General features: G+C 39.7%; 1 protein-coding gene and 1 long non-coding RNA gene across 4 annotated transcripts in view; one reads left to right on the top strand and one right to left on the bottom strand.

The window, feature by feature from the left end:
* STIM2 (stromal interaction molecule 2) overlaps positions 1-18,181 on the top strand; it is a 90,316-nt gene that overhangs the window by 54,220 nt on the left and 17,915 nt on the right. For 2 of the 3 annotated variants that reach the window (XM_026699870.2, XM_087936586.1), the window contains exons 3-5: positions 8,970-9,084; positions 15,746-15,857; positions 17,999-18,114. In XM_026699870.2, the coding sequence (XP_026555655.1) occupies positions 8,970-9,084; positions 15,746-15,857; positions 17,999-18,114 (343 nt within the window). Of the gene's footprint in view, positions 1-1,148; positions 1,357-8,969; positions 9,085-15,745; positions 15,858-17,998; positions 18,115-18,181 lie in introns of those variants that run through there. The other variant, XM_087936587.1, reaches the window with a different exon arrangement.
* On the bottom strand, positions 4,406-12,002 carry LOC148125481 (uncharacterized). Its single transcript, XR_015744166.1, has 3 exons — positions 11,912-12,002; positions 10,019-10,118; positions 4,406-4,515 (listed from the first exon to the last, which is right to left on the bottom strand). It is a non-coding gene; the product is annotated as an uncharacterized LOC148125481 (long non-coding RNA).

The raw sequence follows: 18,181 nt of genomic DNA, 5'->3' as shown, positions 1-18,181 counted from the left end.
TCGCCCGCACCGCTTTCGGCGTCATGACCGAAGTTGTAGATCTAGACGTCGAATTTTGTTTCTTTGTAAATTTTCTTTCTTCATAACTTGTTTCTCTAATAAAAATTTTTTTTCAAAACTTCACAGTCCAAAAATTGGGGGGGTGGCTTATACAAAGGGGTTGCTTATACATGGGGAAATACGGTAAGTGAATTAGACATTAAATTAGCAGATGTTAAAATAGTAACAGTGAATCTGGCTTTTCCATTGACTTTGCTTCTCAAAGGACAATCACATTCATCTCAGTTAAATACATGCCAGTTGACAAACATCCAAATTTTGATCATGTGACCACGGGGAGGCCACAAAATGGACCCAAGTGGGAAAAACAGTTGTAAGTCGCTTTTTGTAATGCTGTTGTTATTTTGAACAGTAACTCAATGAGTGATTGTAAATTAAGGACAACCGGTACAATAGTTTAAATTTTGTAGATCTGAAATAGCTATTGCTATTCTTATTCCTATTTGTTTAGCATCATTGTAAGTTTGAACCATCACTGGAAAATGGCCATTAAGCAAATGTAATGCAAGTTTGAACAGCAGGAAAGCAGAATGCTCAAAGAAGTTCATGCTGGTGGATCGCCATCTTTCTTCATCCCGACAGTGTTATTACCTGGAGCAAGAAATTAGCTCAAAACTGTGAATATCGAACTGATCAGAACATATTTTATTTGCCCGTCATTCAAAATGGCGCCCAGGTTGAACCTGATGCAAGTGGCATTCTTAGCAGCGTGATTCGCATGGGCTGTATGGGAGTGGGTTGAAGGTTCTGTTTTATTACCCATGACTGAAAATTACTCTTGACAGGTGTGTTACGTTGCAGTGTTGGCAGAAAAGTACACATCCTTTGCAGCTGTTACTAGCCTACGCAATGATCTAAAAAAAGATCCTGATCTGTATTGATCAGTTTGATTTGATCCAAGGCCTTTTCCTTTTCTCATTTATTCTGTTTTCCCAGCTATTGATTCAGAGGAATGGCAGCAACCTGGTCAGATGACATAAGCTGTAGCACGTTACTGATTGACCAATTTGTCCTCTCAGGAACTTGTTTTTCACAATAAATGAACGAGTGTATAATGTTTTTGACTCATTGGGTTCTCTGTGCAGTTTTAGGTCTTCTGTAGAGAGAGCACAGCACATTTTCAATATACAGAAATACTGAAAATTCACTTTTAATACTGAGTGTTGGAATTCACAATTTTTTCAGTACTGCTATATATAGGCTCTGTTGATGTTTCTGTACCTTAATGGCATGTTTTTGGGGACTATGCAGTGACCATGAGAACCCAGGAAAAGAAAGCAGGTGTTGATGTACGGGGTATGTATACTCAGACCTGTTCTGAAGCAGTTTTCCCGGTTTGAATTAAAAATGCTTTGTATTCTTGGTAAGCGAATGGGTTTATGCAGACACATATATTCACATATTTTAATGGCTCATCAGTGCAAACAATTGGGAGAAAATGTATTCAGGGTTGGTTTCAGTTGGGATTCCCTAGTTGTGAATAGTGTTATCACATTTTCCCCTCTGTTCATGTGTTTATTCCATGTGATCTTTTCTGCAGGATGATTTTAAATTCAGGGTCGGCTCTCTTTTTGGTATACGAGGGTAAGTTTCTAACTGGAGGCTTAGAATACTTCATAATCTCAAGGATGTTGCATTCTCAAGGGCTTCTGAAGACCCCAGTTTATCCTTCCTTTTTTACAGGCTACCTGCCAAAGGAAGTACAGGCTTGCCAAATGAAAATAATGAACAAAAAGAAAATGTACTTAATGGCTATTGCAGTGCAGATGAAAATCCTAGCTTTAACAAGATCTTACTATATCAGAATAGCAGAGTTGAAATGCACCTTGGAGGTCTTCTAATCCAGTGGTCGCCAAACAGCAGGCCGGGGACCACTGGTGGTCTGTGAGAAAATTTTGGTGGTCCACAGAGAAATGTCATCCCCAAAGCACCCCTCAAAACAATTAATCCAGGCTGTGCCGGAATACAAGGCTATGCTGACCACATGGCCCGTGGGAACACAAGGCTTGCATCATTGCATTGCAAACAATATGAGGTAGTAAGGGGAGTGTGGAAAGGGCGGAGGGGGGGACTTGCCCCACTCGCTCCACGCACCTGGCTTGGCCACTGGGCTGCTTCTTTCTTCTTCTTTCTTCTGCACACAAGGAAAGCACACGAGGAAAGCAGCAAAAGTCTTTCTTTCTCTCCCCCAAACTCCACCAGAAATGAGTCTTTGGGACCCTGCAAGGCCTCCTGCTCCAAGAGGCTGTGCCAGTCTCACAAAGACTCATTTCTGGCAGAGTTTGGGGGAGAGAAAGAAAGACTTCTGCTGCTTTCCTGGCATGAAGCTGAAAGTCTCTCTCTTTCTCCCCCTGAGAACGGAACTGGAGACGGTATCCTGCGATCCCAAATAAAGAATGACTGATCAGTAGGAAAACAGGGTGGGGAATTTTCCTGCAGACTTTTTGGGGGGATTTTCCCAGGGTCTCTGGTTCGCGGGATTTAAAATTATGAGTTTGGCGGTCTCTGAGGTCCAAAAGGTTGGCGACCCCTGTTCTAATCCAAACCCCTGCTTAAGAAGAAGACCCTACACTCTGTCCAATCTCTCATTAAAAACCTCAAGGGATGGAGCACCCACAACTTCTGAAGGCAAGCTGTTCCACTATTTAATTGTTCTCACTGTCAGGAAATTTCTCCTTAGTTGGCTCTCTCCTTGATAATTTTCCATCCATTGCTTCTTGGTCTGCCCTCAGGTGCTTTGGAGACTATCAATCAAAGACTGGACACCCCTCTGATATCTCTCATCCATAGCTATATATCTGTTCCAGAAATTTAAAAGTTAACTTTTCCCATGTCTTTCAAATACTACAGTGTCCCAGCAATTTAAAGTTTGTCGTTTGTAATCCTTCCCAGAACAGTTTCATTCAGGCTTCTTGCCGGCTTTGGGACTTAATAATTCATCGGATGTCATGCTGCATGTTGAAGAACCTGCAAATGAAGCTTAGGAATGCCACAGCTGCTGGACTTGTGTAGCTGTTAAAAGGACTAAGGACTATCTTGGAAAGCATTCTGAAACCTAGCTGTAGGATAGAAGATTAATAACTGGCCCTCATGCAGGAAGGGGGAAGAAAAAACATCCTTCCTGTTTTAAAAGTAATGTGCAAAGAATAGTCGGGATTTGTTTGGGCAAGATTCAGCAATTCTTATTTTAGGTATGTTCTTTTAAAGTTAATCGGTTGTATCAGAATATATGTATATAAAGATCTATTTTCAAATTAGAAATGTATGGTGGATATTTTGGAAATTGTTTTTTTTCCCCTCCATTCTAAAACTACTTTTTATACTATTATTTCAACAGAGCCAAATCGCATGGCTTGTCTTTGTGAAGGTTAATTTCTCTAGGATTCTTTGCTTTTGGGCTGCCCAGCCCTATGGTAGCTTCAAAAGAGGTTGGACCACCATATATAGGATTTTGGAAATTGCTGCTTCTGGGGTTGGTTGGATCATTCCTGGTTTTTGTGCTGTCTGGGCACAGGGAATTTGATCTGCTGTTTTGAGTACAATGGCCTGTGTGCTTCATTAGAAATAACCTCCAGTTATTATTTTCCATGTACGAAGAATTGTCTTATTCTTATAAGTTGCTGAGCACAAATAAAATAGTCTGTTCTTTGTCCTATTGAAAAGGTTGTCTGTTCCCTTATAAATCTATCCTGCTTTGGAAGACCAATAGATAGCAACCAAGAAAGAGTCATTTTTGGGCCCAGTATACTATCTGTGGTAGAACAACATTCCTGGATGAGACTTGCTTATTATCAGTGCACAATGAAGACAATTTTATTTATTCTAGATATTAACTTCCTGGATTGTGTTAATGTAGCTTTTACGTCCTTTCTTTTATTTGTTCACGTTTCCCTCTCTAATTTCATTTTACTATGCTTTACATTATGGTAAGGCCCACTGTGTTCTAGCTTTAAATTGCTGGCTGAATATAAAGACAGTCGGGCAAACTCTACAAAGGCTTCCATGCAAAGTTTCTTTATTGGATCACAAGGCATCCTCAAGGTATAACTCACAGTTATGTCGAGATTCATCTAATGTCCAAATCTTTGGAAACTCCCCCAGTCCAACCAAGGGTCAATTCAGTGACCAATCAGGATTACAGTTGTGACCACATGACATGAACTACAATTCCCATGATGCATTAACTACATTTCCCATGAGGTACTCCCTTAAGGAGACAGCTCCCAATTCCCAATTAACTATCCCAATTCCCAATTAACTATATACAGTCTGGACAGCACATACTGGACATTTAAACCACAGTATGAAAAGACACAAAAAAAGTTTGAAATAAAAACTGCAGTAATTTAGGTTGAAAGTATAAAAGGCAGGCTGGTAGAAATTGCAGAATTGGTTTATTGACTTCTTATCTTCAGTGACTTCCTCTGAACCACAACTGACCCTCTTTGGTTCAGGCTGAAAAACACGAATAGAATCAGATAACATCGGTGAAATGTCACTTTAAGCCAGTCTCCACAACTTCAACTCACAGAATTGCCCAGCGATCCCCTTTCGCAGACCTTCTGACAAGAAAATCAATGGGGGAGCTGGTCTCATTTTACAACTAACTTAACAGTTGCCATATTCGCTTAAGAATTATGGCATAAAATGGGGCAAAACTCATTTAACAATTGTCTTGCTTTGAAACTTTGGGCTCGGTGGGGGTTGTAAGTTGTGGACAACCCGTACAATAGAATGAGGGATAAGGTTGACTGCATATTGGTCTAATAAGGAAAGAAAACCAAAACGCTCTTCTTTTTATTAAAAGATGGTTAGGGAAGATTTAGCTGAGCCTTATTTTTGTTTATTTATTTACTTTTTTTTTTTTAAGACAATTTATATCAAAAAATAGTAATGCAACATATCTTTCACATCACCAAGTACAAAATGATGTATGTTCTGCTGCATATATAGCTTTCGCTGCTGTAAACATTCAGTACATCCTGTTGGAAATAGCAATAGCACTTAGACTTATATACCACTTCATAGTGCTTTACAGCCCTCTCTAAGCGGTTTACAGAGTCAGCCTCTTGCCCGCAACAATCTGGCTCCTCATTTTACCCACCTCGGAAGGATGGAAGGCTGAGTCAACCTTGAGCCTGGTGGGATTTGAACTGCCAAATTGGAGGCAGCCGGCAGTCAGCAGAAGTAGCTTGCAGTACTGTACTCTTAACCACTGCACCACAGAGGCTCCATTGCAAATGTTGCAACTGTCACATTTTCAGCAGCTCCTTTATGTCTGTCTGTACATAAGTAAGTTTGTAAGCGGGTTGCTGTTACGTGGGTGTGAAATAACAGTATTGAAGTATGGGTGAACCTCAACCGACGACCTCAGTAGAGCCCAAATTTTCTGTTGCTAAGCGAGATGTTTGTTAAGTGACTTCTGCCCCATTTTACGAACTTTCCCGCCACAGCTGTCAAAGGGAATCACTGCGGTCATTAAGATAGTAGCATGGTTGTTAAGTGAATCTGGCTCCCCTATGGACTTTACTCATTGGAAGGTCTCAAAATGGGGGGAACCCTGAGGGACCCCCAAAGGTCAAAAATATGAGTCAGTTGCCAAGCATCTGGATTTTGATCACATGACACTGGAGATGCTGCCACAGTCGTAAGTGTGAAAAATGGTCCTAAGTCACTTTTTTTTTCAGTGATGTAACTTTCCATGGTCACTGAACGAACTGTTGTAAGTTGAGGACGACCTGTATTCTCTGAAATACCTGTACCTCTACAACAAGGGTGTCAAACTGGATTTATTCGAGAGCTGGATCAGCGCTGTAATTCTCTGCAGACTGCGGGGGAGAGATGGGATGGACGCCTCCTGCAGCACTTAGCTGGCCAGAACGCCCCCCCTCTCCCTGCCCCCCCCCGGGCAGCCCATTATGGCTGGCAGAGTACTACAGGAGGCTGTCCAGGCCCAAAATGAGCCATGGAGGGGCAGTGTGTGCCCCCATGCCCCAGTTTGGCTGCTCAAGGCACTCTAGGCTGGTCTTTTGCTATTTCCAAGCCAGCTCTGTGGGCCAGATTTAAGCACCCTGCAGGCCAGATCTGCCCTGCAGTCCTTGACTTTAGCGCCCCCCAGCTCTACAAGAATCAGATGATAAGCCAAATTGAAATTGGCAATCTGGTGATTATTACAATATACTGTTTGGAACACATTTTGCCACAGCATTATAATCGCCTCATACCTTTGCAAGTCTGTTCTTGTAAACTTTATTGCTGACTTTTACAAGAATTCTCGCTATACGGTGAAGGCTAGTTTCTGAGATTCAAGTATCAAGTACTAAAACAGTAACTCTTCCCACCTCTGGAAGCCTTTAATGCTCTATTGCAGGAAGAGAATTCCCTCACCCCCTCTAAATAATTACTCTAAAGTGAGAGTTGCTCTTCACCTCTCAGGGGCCTCAGGTGAATCGTTGGAAATAAAATAGCGAGCAGGAACTAAAGCTTGTTTTGGAGTTTAGATGCCTCCGAAGGGGGCGGGGGTGTCCTTTAGTTGAAAAGGAACGTCTGTTTGCGCATTTGGAGTCAGCAGAAATCGGATGGCAGATAAATTTAATTGATTATGGTTGGACACGCAGTCAGCCAGGTGTTGAGAGTGGATTTGGCATTTTTGTCCACCCCTGGGATCCTTCCCGAGCACCTGGGATAGGTTCCTGTTGTTTAATAATATTCTTCTCTGTCTGAATTCTGAACTCCCAGAGCAGTTTAGCTTTTTCGCTATTTGTCTATTTTGTGGTTCCACCAGTTCTGCTTCCAGGCAAGTGAGGGGTTTTTTGGGGTGGGTGGGGGTGGGGGTAGGTATTCCCATGCACTATTGTTACCTCCTTGTTTTGCAGTTATTTGTAGTCAATCTGTGTGATCTCTTTGTGGCAGATAATTGGGTGATCCACTATTTGGTCAGCTTCTTTTATTGTTATTATTTTAACCATCCACAGTTATAGGTTCTAAACAGGGATCTTCTCTTCTCTTCTCTTCTCTTCTCTTCTCTTCTCTTCTCTTCTCTTCTCTTCTCTTCTCTTCTCTTCTCTTCTCTTCTCTCTCCCTCCCTCCCTCTTATTTTTCCTTCCTTCCTTCCTTCCTTCCTTCCTTCCTTCCTTCCTTCCTTCCTTCCTTCCTTCCTTCCTTCCTTCCTTCCCTGCATCCCTCCTTCCTGCTTTTCTCTTAATTTGTCAGGTCCTTTTGTAAGAAGAAAAAGGATATATGAAACTAGATAACTTTTTCGAGGGGGGAAGCAGCGGAAGTAAATGAAGTGTCTTTTTTTACGGACACGTTTTGTAAGCACATGGTTTGCGTATATATTGCAAACTCACAAATATGCAAAGCCCAGCAAAATGAGGCAGTCTTGTCTGGGTTAGGAAGCTAAACAGGCCTTTGGTCTGCTTAGATAGAAGTATAACAGGGATCCCCACAGCCTTAGGCTACACACCGAGAATTTTTTAAAAAAATCACCCAGGAAAAGGGCAAAGACAGATTAATTTCACATTCTACTTGGACATGTCTACGAAGCCATCATCCATCAAGCTTGTAATTGTAAAAGCCTTACAATTTCATCTATATGTACGAATACAAATTTATTGAACACGTGAAAGTAATGATATCCAGATTTCCGCTTCAGACAACAAAATAGTAGGGAATGCTATGGGTTACATAGCATTTTTAGTGGTATCTACATGTCTGCCCTAAATTTTTAATTTCTTCTTGATGGTGGTTTTGCTGAATAGGAATAATTATACAGGCTATTGAATTGTGTGGGTCACTGTGTAGGAGAATTTGCAGGTTTGTATAGAACTAGCTAGCTAGCTCGACTTACAACCACAACGTTTCCGTTGCTAAGTGAGGCAGTTTTTAAAAGGAGTTCTGCTCCCATTTTTTGACCTTCCTTGCCATAGGTGTTAAGTGAATCACTGCAGTAATTAAATTAGTAACACGATTCTTAAGTGAAGTAGATTCCTCATTGACTTTGCTTGTCAGAAGGTCACAGAAGGAGGGAATCAGGGCACTGTCATAAATAAAGTTACCAAGCAGCTGAATTTCGATCTCTATGTAAACAGTCTTAAGTGTGAAAAAGGGTCATAAGTCACCTTTTCCAGTGCCGTTGAAACTTTTAATGGTCACTAAACAAACAGTTGCAACTCGAGGGCAACCTGTAGTTGCTTTAGCCAATATTCCAGTCAGTTTCTCCTCTATTTTGGGGGGGGGGTGTCAATTTTCACTATTGGTAATGTATTTGTAGCATGTGGACCCAGAGAAAAATTGTCCAGTTGTGTCATATTTGAAAGAAAGAAACAACATTAGGTGGTGATGTTCATGCCTGTTTAGGAATTATTTCCATTTTTTTTAAAAAAAATAACTGTAATGATTATCTAAACCAGGGTTGTTAAACTCGATTTCATTGAGGGCCGCCTCAGGATTGTGTTTGACTTTGGAGGGCCAGACTGGGTGTGGCCAGCTCGATGTCACTCATGTCAGGGGCGCCTGTGGTGGCCAGAGCGCTCTGCCAGCGAAAATGGGCTCCTGAGCTCCATTTTCAGCTGCTATGGCCTCCTGCAACCCTCTGCCAGTGAAAATGGAGCTTAGGTGGCCCTTCCAAGCTCCATTTTTTGCTGGCCCATGCACTGCAGGCCAGTCCATTGCTGTTTCCAAGGCGGTCCTGCAGGCCAGATCTAAGTACCCTGTGGGCCACATCCGGCTCCCGGGCCTTGAGTTTGACACCCCTGATCTAAACGAGTGATTAAGAATAATGATTAGATACACAAGGAAATTCCTTGCCTGCCTGAACCTGGAAGTGAATAATTTGAGCATCGTTGGTTTGTGTTGTTACAACTTGCCCAACCTAATGTGTTTCATACCACAATTTTCTTTTCTTTTAGTTTATCAGAGAAGATATGAAATATAAAGATGCATCTAATAAGCACAGCCACTTGCACAGGGAAGACAAGCACATCACCATTGAGGATTTATGGAAACGTTGGAAAACATCAGAGGGTAAGGTGTCCATTTTGTGCATTCCTCCGCTATGTTTAATAATAATAAAAAGCAATTTAATGCAACAGGAACTAAGAAAAGGAAGAAAGCAAAAGCTGAGGCATGTAAAGCCAAAGTATATAATGTAGCATAAATCAGTCTCTTAAAATAAATGCTTCCTGCTTTAGGCCTGGATCGCTTTGGGAAATGATAAACATTTGAGCTAAAGTCACAATTTCAGTGTTTGACAGAATAGAGTACAAAACATATTGTGAGCGTTTTGAGGCAAGTAGAAGGAAGTTACTGCCAGGTGTAAAAGTTCAGGTCCACATAAGGTTCAATTCAGCTGATTCATTGCTAAAAGCTTATGCACAGGAATCTTCTCAACAAAAGGTTATGTATGCCAGGAATTAGATCAGAGCCAATGGTTTTCAAGGGTGGGGTAGGGTTGGACTTAGTTCACTTATGGCTACATAGGGATTCTAGATTAATCCCTCTTTTGACTCCATCCCCAAGTTTTGCCCCTCCTTCTCCTACACTTATACTGTCAAATCCGATTTTGGAAATGCAAGTAGAGTTAATATAGAACTAAATCACAAATCATCTTGAGTCAACAAGGATATCCCTTGGATTTTTGGAATTTTTGTTTACATTTGTGCAGGTCAAGTGTTGGTTAAATACAACAACCCCTTGAATAGTTTAGGAAAGCAACTCCCAATAGCCCATATTCATAAGTATTAATCTCCCATATTTCAGGCAGGGTTTTTTTTTTTTTTTTTTTGCATTCTCGCTTACTGAAATTTGTGCAGTTCAAGATAATTTGTTGTGTGGTTTGTGATTGCTAAAAAATTCAATATTCTCTCGAATGCTCGTTTAAAAAAATACAGTTTTTACTGGAATTGGTGTGCATAAATTTTTAACCATTTCTCAACTGTTTAAATATTGAAGCTCTTACCTGTCAATACTTCTTCTTTTTGTCTTATTTATTTTTTTGGTTTGTTTGGTAATGAAATGCCCAAATACTTCTCTGCTGCTTCATTGTGGTAGTGGCACTCCTTGGAAGGAAGAAGAAAACAAAGAATTTTAAGAGTGCATATATAATTCCAGCAGGGTCACCAAAGAGATGAGTTGGCAGCCTTCATCTGCCTTCATCCTACTGCCAGCTAAAGCAAGGAGTCACTTATATTGGGAGCAGATGATCTCTTGAGTGGTAATATTTCACATGGCACGAAAGAAGACAATAATAAATCATTCCTGTATTTTACCAGAAGATCTCATAAATAGACATGATAAAATGATTGATGGTATAGCGCCTGATGATGGGCCCCTCAGGTCAGGTAGCATCCAACATGATAGCAGTTTTCCAATGTTTGAGGGGCTGCCATAAAGAAGAGGGGGTCCCCCTATTTTCAAAACACCAGAAGACAGGACAAGAAGGAATGGATGGAAACTAACCAAGGAGAGAATCAAACTAGAAATTGCCTAACGGTGAGAACCATCGACAAGTAGAATGTCTTGCCTTCAGTGGTTGTGGGTATTTCATCATGGAAGCTTTTAAGAAGAGACTGGGTAGCCATTTGTCTGAAATGGCCAGGGTTTCCTATTTGAGCAGGAGGTTGGACTCCAACTCTTTTTCCGGATGAATGGTGTACAGTATATGACATGGTGAGATTAAGGCCACTGGGATATCTAGTTGCTCATTCTGCCAGGCAGGAAAAGGAAATAAGAAGCCACAAAGGCAGAATTACAATGGGAACATGGCACAAAAGAAGCAGGAAGCTGGAAAAGCTGAACATGGTGAAAGACAAATCCATAATACGTTGACATCTTAAACATCAAATGGACTGGAATTGTACAGTTGGGAGATCATGTTTCTACAGATCTTATTTAATTTTAATTGTTTTTATATTTATCTCTTTATTGTTTGTAAGCTGCCAAGAATCAATCAACCAGTCTGTCTGTCTGTCTGTCCATCTGTTCCTCCCTCCCTCCCTCTTCCCTCCCTTCCTCCCTCCTTCCCTCCCTCCCTCCATCTCTCCATCTATCTGTCTGTCTGTCTCTCTGTCTGTCTCCTGCCTCTATTATTTTTACAAATAATGACGGTGGTGAATATACCCAACACACCTTCCTCCTTCTATTTCATACCTACAGTTGAACTGGAATTCACAGTCTCCTGATTTCTAATCTGGTGCCTTAACCACTAGACCTTACTGGTGAGATGATGATGAAGATGATGATGTGTATGTGTGTGTGTGCACTAGGTTGAATACTAGAGTTATCAACACAGAAAGCGTTATGGATTTTCTTCCTCTAGTTTTAAAACCATGCTTATCTTCTTCCAGTTCAGCCTCCAATGTATAGGCAATAAATTCACATATTTAGATTTATTTGATTTGTCAATCGCTTACAAGATAATATGTATAAGTGAAAACATAGTTATGAATACATGGATACATATAATTAAAAAAATAAATAAAAGAAACAATAGGACAGGGACGGTAGGCACATTGGTGCGCTTATGCACGCCCCCTACAGACCTCTTAGGAAAGGGGTGAGGTCAATAGTAGACAGTCTAAGGTTAAAGTTTTTGGGGTTTGGGGAAGAAACCACAGAGTCAGGTAGAGTGTTCCAGACATTGACCACTCTGTTGCTGAAGTCGTATTTCCTGCAATCAAGTTTGGTGCGGTTAACCGTGAGTTTGTATCTATTGTGTGCTCTTGTGTTGTTATGGGTTGAAGCTGAAGTATTGATTGACAGGTAGGACACTGCAATGTATGATTTTATGTACTACACTTAGATCAGACCAAAGATGGCGTATAGCTTGTAAAAGGACACAAAGAGAACTTACAGCCTTGTTTCGTTCTGTTGCTTACCAGGAACCAACCTGTTTTGGCCTATGCAACTGTTTCAGTTACATTTGGGCTCATTCTCATACCTGTAAGACAGCAAAATAATGAATTCCTTCCATTAGCCTGATAATAAAAACACAGACTAGAAGAATGGTGCAACAAATTTAAGGTACGGGAGGTGTAACAACAGAGGCTGGGTTGGGACTCTGAAAATCTCTGCTCTAGGATGGATGAGGGAAGTACATTTAAACGGGCTATGTTAAAGAATATCTTAACCTGGGGAAGAACAAATGAAAACAGCTATTTGCCTCTTTGTCACCCAAAGGAAAATAAATACGAAAATTGAAGGAAGAGCAGATGTTGGATAACCTGCGTAGTAGAATCAGACACCCAATATATAGATGGTTATAAAACACAACCTTGTTGTTATTCTGGTAGAAAGCTGTTACTTGACCATAGTGTTGGCATCATCTTCATTGTTGAATAATTAATTGTGAAATAAATTAGATTCATATAAGAAAGCAGCTGTTTTGGGATATTGAAACTATCTCGTATAGCAGAATGATCCCAGGTATTCAGATGGCTTACTTTCTCTAATTAATATTACTGACTATGATTATTCCAGCCCATTAGATACTGATTTTGTAGGTAGTTTTCCTGTTGTTATTACATGTGGATGGAATAAGTGTACACATTTTAATACTATTCTCTAATGTCTATCAAATCAAATCATATATATCATGCATAAAAATTTCTGACTCATTGTAAGAAAGCTATGTATTATTTAGACTTTATTTACTTTTGTTCTGTAAATGGATCTTTGGTATAGACATCCATAAAAATTATCAAATAATTATGACCAGATGGCCTTAATTAAGTTTTCAGTTTGCTTTTAGGTATTAACTTGCTCTGTAAACAATTTCTCCTGGAGTGCTAAAGGCATGCTAGTTATTTATTTTCTGGGAATATAATTGTGCTGCTAGTTGCATACATTCAGTGCCACCCTTTGCAAAACAAATTTATATTTTGTTCTGGGCCCGTGCAAAATAGGATGGTAGACAAAAACCTTCCATGGTTTATAATGTTTGACTTCATGGTGAACCCATGTTTTAAAAGATTAAAAGTATTTGTTTCTTCCGCCCCCTACTTTCGCCAACTTTTTATTCACTCCTACATACTTAATTGTCTATACATTTGATTTAAAATGCTTAGGTGAAAGATTGCGTTAATAACATCTGATTCTCTGAAGTTTCATAAAAGGAATTTGTAGCCGAATTATGCTCCAGCTGAACTGTCTAGAAAGGCAACAGCATGAAAGACTTCTTGAAGTTTTATTTTTAATCAACAATACTTCACCATTTCTTGATTGATTTATAAGTTGAATTAAAAACTCTAGGTTTTATTCTCTAGAAGCAGCCTACTTGTGTGCTGCATTACTAACCCACCCTTATACAAAGAATTTCAAAAGTGTATGTCAATAATGAAGAAGAAAAGAAATATTTGGGGTGAAAAAGAGTTGTGGCAGTGAGCAGATTCCAGAACTGAAATTAATAATAAAGCTGCTGAGAGCTAGAATAGTATTTGCTCAAAACTAGAAAAGTGAAAAGATTCTGATAGAAGAGAATGTGATCAGGAAAACATTGGAATGTACAGAAATGAATAGATTTAACACTGGCAATTAAATAAAAAGAACAAACTGAATATTATATGATATGGGAATTATTTTATCAATGGTTGGAAAAGAATGGAAATTAGAAATTAAGTATATGAATATAGAATATATAAATATGTGTGTGTGTGTATGTAGAGAGAGAGAGGGAGGAAGGGAGAGAGAAAGAGAGAGAGAGAAAGAGAGAGAGAGAACACATATGAACATATTAATATAGAAGGGAAAGATTCAGGAAGGGGGTGGTTATAACAAGATATATTATGAATAGTAGTTTAAAATAAGAATGTAATGTAATTATTGCTGTTATGGTAAGGAAATTGTATTAACCATAAATATTATGGCACAAGATATTTGTACCCAGACACTGTTTAAAGAAAAGATGGAATGTTTGGAAAAATAAAATAAAAAAACTTTAAAGAAATAATAATAAAGCTGTTGGGGACCCCAATGGTCAGGTCAATAGTAATAATAATAATTTTGGCAATTTCAGAACCCTCTTCATTCTTTATTTCTCTTTTATTGTCAACTTCCCCTTTTTTGGAGATTATAGCAGCACAACAAGAGCTTGGAAAGAGGGTATTCAGTGAAGAGTTCTGAGGGGATTTTTCCTCTCCCATTTAGTTTCCCACACACCACACCTGCTTCAGAAGTTGGAGATTATTTTTTTCCAAAGAGTTAGTGTTGCAAGGGAACCCAGTGGTCCTTTTTCAAGAGGCAACTGGACTTTGTTTTTCCTCGGAAGACGTTTTGCTTCTCATCCAAGAAACTTCTTCAGTTCTGAGTTCTTCAGTTCCGAACTGAAGAAGCTCCTTGGATGAGAAACGAAAAGTCTTCAAGGAAAAAAGAAAAAAAAAAACAGTTGCCTTTTTTTTGGGGGGGGGCGGGGGGGAGGGATACCTTTGGGACAACCATGACCTGTCCTGGGTGATTGAGACAGAAAAGGAAAAATAAGGAAGGGAAATGGGTTTGCGGAAAGAGGATACTCTAAAAAATACAACCAAATTTAGCAAGTGTAGCCAAATAGGGATCCAAAGTTGCCATTGTCCTTTAGACTTTGCAAGGACACATATGATATGATGAAATATGCTACAGATAAGGACCTTCGTTTCCATCACATAGAGATGTCAATTGGATACCTCAATTACATATTTGAGGTATACATATACCTCATAATATGAGGTATACATATTGATGAATTAATGTCTTCATTGAAGGGTGCATTTTTCTGTTAGATCTAAAAACACAACCTTCTCTTCTGATCACGATCGGGCGTGTTCCTTGGAGTTGTCTCAGTCCCATTTCTGTGGGTAGCACACCCCCGTTTATCATTGCAGGCATGTAGTTGAGGCTTTTAAAAGGAATTTGCTGGTGTCTCTCTTGTTCTACTTTGTCCTACGTCTTTTTTCTTGAGAGAGTTCTATTGCAGGATTAATCTCCTAGTAAAATTAACATGATTCATCTTTGTGAGATCATCAGCCACATTCCACAAGAAATCAATTTTATGGTGGGCAGAACTCTCACTATTTCAGTAATGTGCTACTGTATGGCAAAGTTGTATGGCTTTCACTGGATTGTTCTCGTGATTGAGTTCAGTTCAGAAGGGTCTTTTAAAACTCTTCCTTGCCTCAGAGTTATGACTAGAGAAATACATTAATTTAATTTATATTTAGTATAGTCAATTCATTTAATGCCAGGCATGCTGTGTTTAGATATCTGTATACCACTTGTGTTTCTTGCTTTTCTTACCTGTCATCGTCATTCTCTTCCTTTGGTGTCGTACACACACCAGAATGACACAACTTGCATGGGATTCTGAAGCAAATACATTGACTCCATTGTGTGTGTGTGAAAAGATCCCAAATCAATTCTGAAGCCAAGTTCTGCAGAAGAGGATGGCAAGGATTAAAAAGCTCTTGAATACATTTTATCAGTCACAAGATTTTGTTTCAAAAGACGCTGTGGAATTTTTTAATCAAGGAATATTTTAAAGAATTACTTGCTTATAATCTTTCGATAATCTTCATTCTGATGAGCACATGATGAGAACAGCAGACTTGCCAGAAAAGTACTTTTTTTTTTTGGCTTTTTATTTGGACTGTTGATTGGGTTCTTGATCATCAGGGCCTGTACAAAAATAACGTTTGTTTATATGTATGTGTTACAGTTCACAATTGGACACAAGAAGCGACGCTTCAGTGGTTGGTGGAATTTGTCGAACTTCCTCAGTATGAGAAGAATTTCAGAGAAAATAATGTCAAAGGAACAACATTGCCAAGGTCCTTTTTTTCAATCTACTTCATTTCAATAGAAGTTATACCTTGATATCGTCCATTTTGATCACTATTTGGGAAGAAGAAAGCGGGTAGAGTAGAGGAATGGAATGGAATGGAATGGAATGGAATAGAATAGAATAGAATAGAATAGGAGAAAAAGAATGGGATGGGAATAGAATGGAATGGAATGGAATAGAATAGAATAGAATAGAATAGAATAGAATAGAATAGAATAGAATAGAATAGAATAGAATAGGAGAAAAAGAATGGGATGGGAATAGAATAGAATAGAACAGAGTAGAGTAGAATGGAGGAATGAAGAATAGAACAGAACAGAACAGGTCATCAAAAAAATGTATTCATCATAAATCATAAATTAACACTTAATGATAGGTATAGGATACTAAATAAGCAATCAACATAAATCATACTAGGATACTAAAAAGAAGCATTTTCTGTGAAACATACTTTCTCTGTTTTTATCATGCTTCCAGCGTGCATTGAACATGAACAGTGAAATATATTGATGCCAAAGCGATTTAGATACATTTATGTTAAGATATTGTTTACAGATTCTTTTCTTTAGTGAAATTTACATGACGCAATTATATCTGTAATGGTTATATATGATTTTATGGCATTTATGTCCATTATTTTTAAATGCTTCCTAAAATTGTACCAATCTACACATCTCTTGAGCAACAGCACAGCCACTGCTCTTTAGTAGGAACATTGTAAACTGTATTTCATATACAAGGGATTTAAGGGACAAAAGCCTTGCACTCGTGGGACACACCCACACCCACAAACACCCACCCACCCACCCACACACACCAAATTTAGCTTTCTGGACATGAAGTCTTTGCTCTTACCACAATACGGATGATGATGTGGATGTGGATGAAGATGAGGAGGAGGTGGATGAGGATAAAGAGAAGGAGGTGATGGAGGTGGAAGAGGAGAAGGATATATAACATTATTGAGGAAGAATGGATCCATCCCTTATGTAGGATGATCTGTAACCTGCTGCACAAATCTCACAGATGGACATTTTTGTATACAGGTAGTCCTCGACTAACAAAAGTTCATTTAGTGACCGTTTAAAGTTACAATGGCACTGAAAAATGTGACTTACGACTATTTTTCACAGTTACGGCCTTTACAGCATCTCAGGTGAACAAAATTCAGCCGCTTGGTGACTGGTTCATATTTATGACCATCGTTGTGTCCTGGGGTCATGGGATCCCCTTTTGGGACCTTCTGATCAGCAAAGTCAATGGGGAAGCCAGGTTCACTTAACAACCAGGTTGCTAACTGAATAATTGCAGTGATTCCCTTAACAACTGTGGCAGGCAATGTCGTAAAATGGGGCTAAACTCACTTAACAAATCTCTCACTTAACAACAGAAATTTTGGGCTGGACTGTGGCCATAAGTCGAGGACTACCTCTATTTACTTTAGCATATTACAGACATATTATTTCTGTATTTGTAATCCATGAAACAGGTACTGTATTTTCCCGTCTATAAGACACTCGCATGCATAGGATGCCCCTGCCCCCACTTTTCTTACCCCAAATTCAGAAATCTGGAATGCCGCCGGATTTAAGTGCCGGTAGACGCCGGTCTTCCTTCCTGTGGGCCTGGGCAAGTGCTGGAGAGAGACGGGCCCATTTTAGCGCCTCGCGCCCAGATGCCCTCACTTCCCCCCAAGTATTTCTTTGCTAACCTGAGGAGGAGCAGGGAGAAGAAAGAGGGAAAGTGGCCTCCTCCTGCCCTCCTGCCGGCCGCTCCGTTTCTCATTTCTCCATTGCAGCACAGCGCCCATGATCCACTTCGATAGCCGGTGTGTGTGTGTATGTGTGTAATTTAACTGGTTCGCCCAAGGTGAGGTTGGCTGTCGTGGGAGGATGGGGATAGGCCACACCTTCTCCTCTTGCCCCCGTGTGTAAGTTGCCCCTCCATTTTTAAGTAAATATTTTAAAGAAAAAGTTAGTGTCTCATACATGGAAAAATATGATCAATAGAAAAAAACAGCGCCTCTGATTATAGATTTTTGAACATGACACAGTGTGCATTTTAGTTACGCCCTTAACAGTTCTCTTCAGGACAGCGTTCTTAAAACCTCCATTTTATTGTGCACAGGATAGCAGTTAATGAGCCTGCATTTATGATGTCTCAGTTGAAAATTATTGATCGGAGCCACAGACAGAAACTTCAGCTGAAGGCCTTGGATGTGGTGTTATTTGGACCCCTTACACGTTAGTACATCTTCACTACCTTCCATAAAAGCATGCGTTATTTGTAACGAACTAGCAGAATTATGCT

This window comes from Pseudonaja textilis, chromosome 6, assembly GCF_049901715.1.
Source record: "Pseudonaja textilis isolate UNSWEBS1 chromosome 6, rPseTex1.2, whole genome shotgun sequence".
Taxonomy (NCBI): domain Eukaryota; kingdom Metazoa; phylum Chordata; class Lepidosauria; order Squamata; family Elapidae; genus Pseudonaja; species Pseudonaja textilis.
This window is presented reverse-complemented; position numbering and strand designations above follow the sequence as displayed.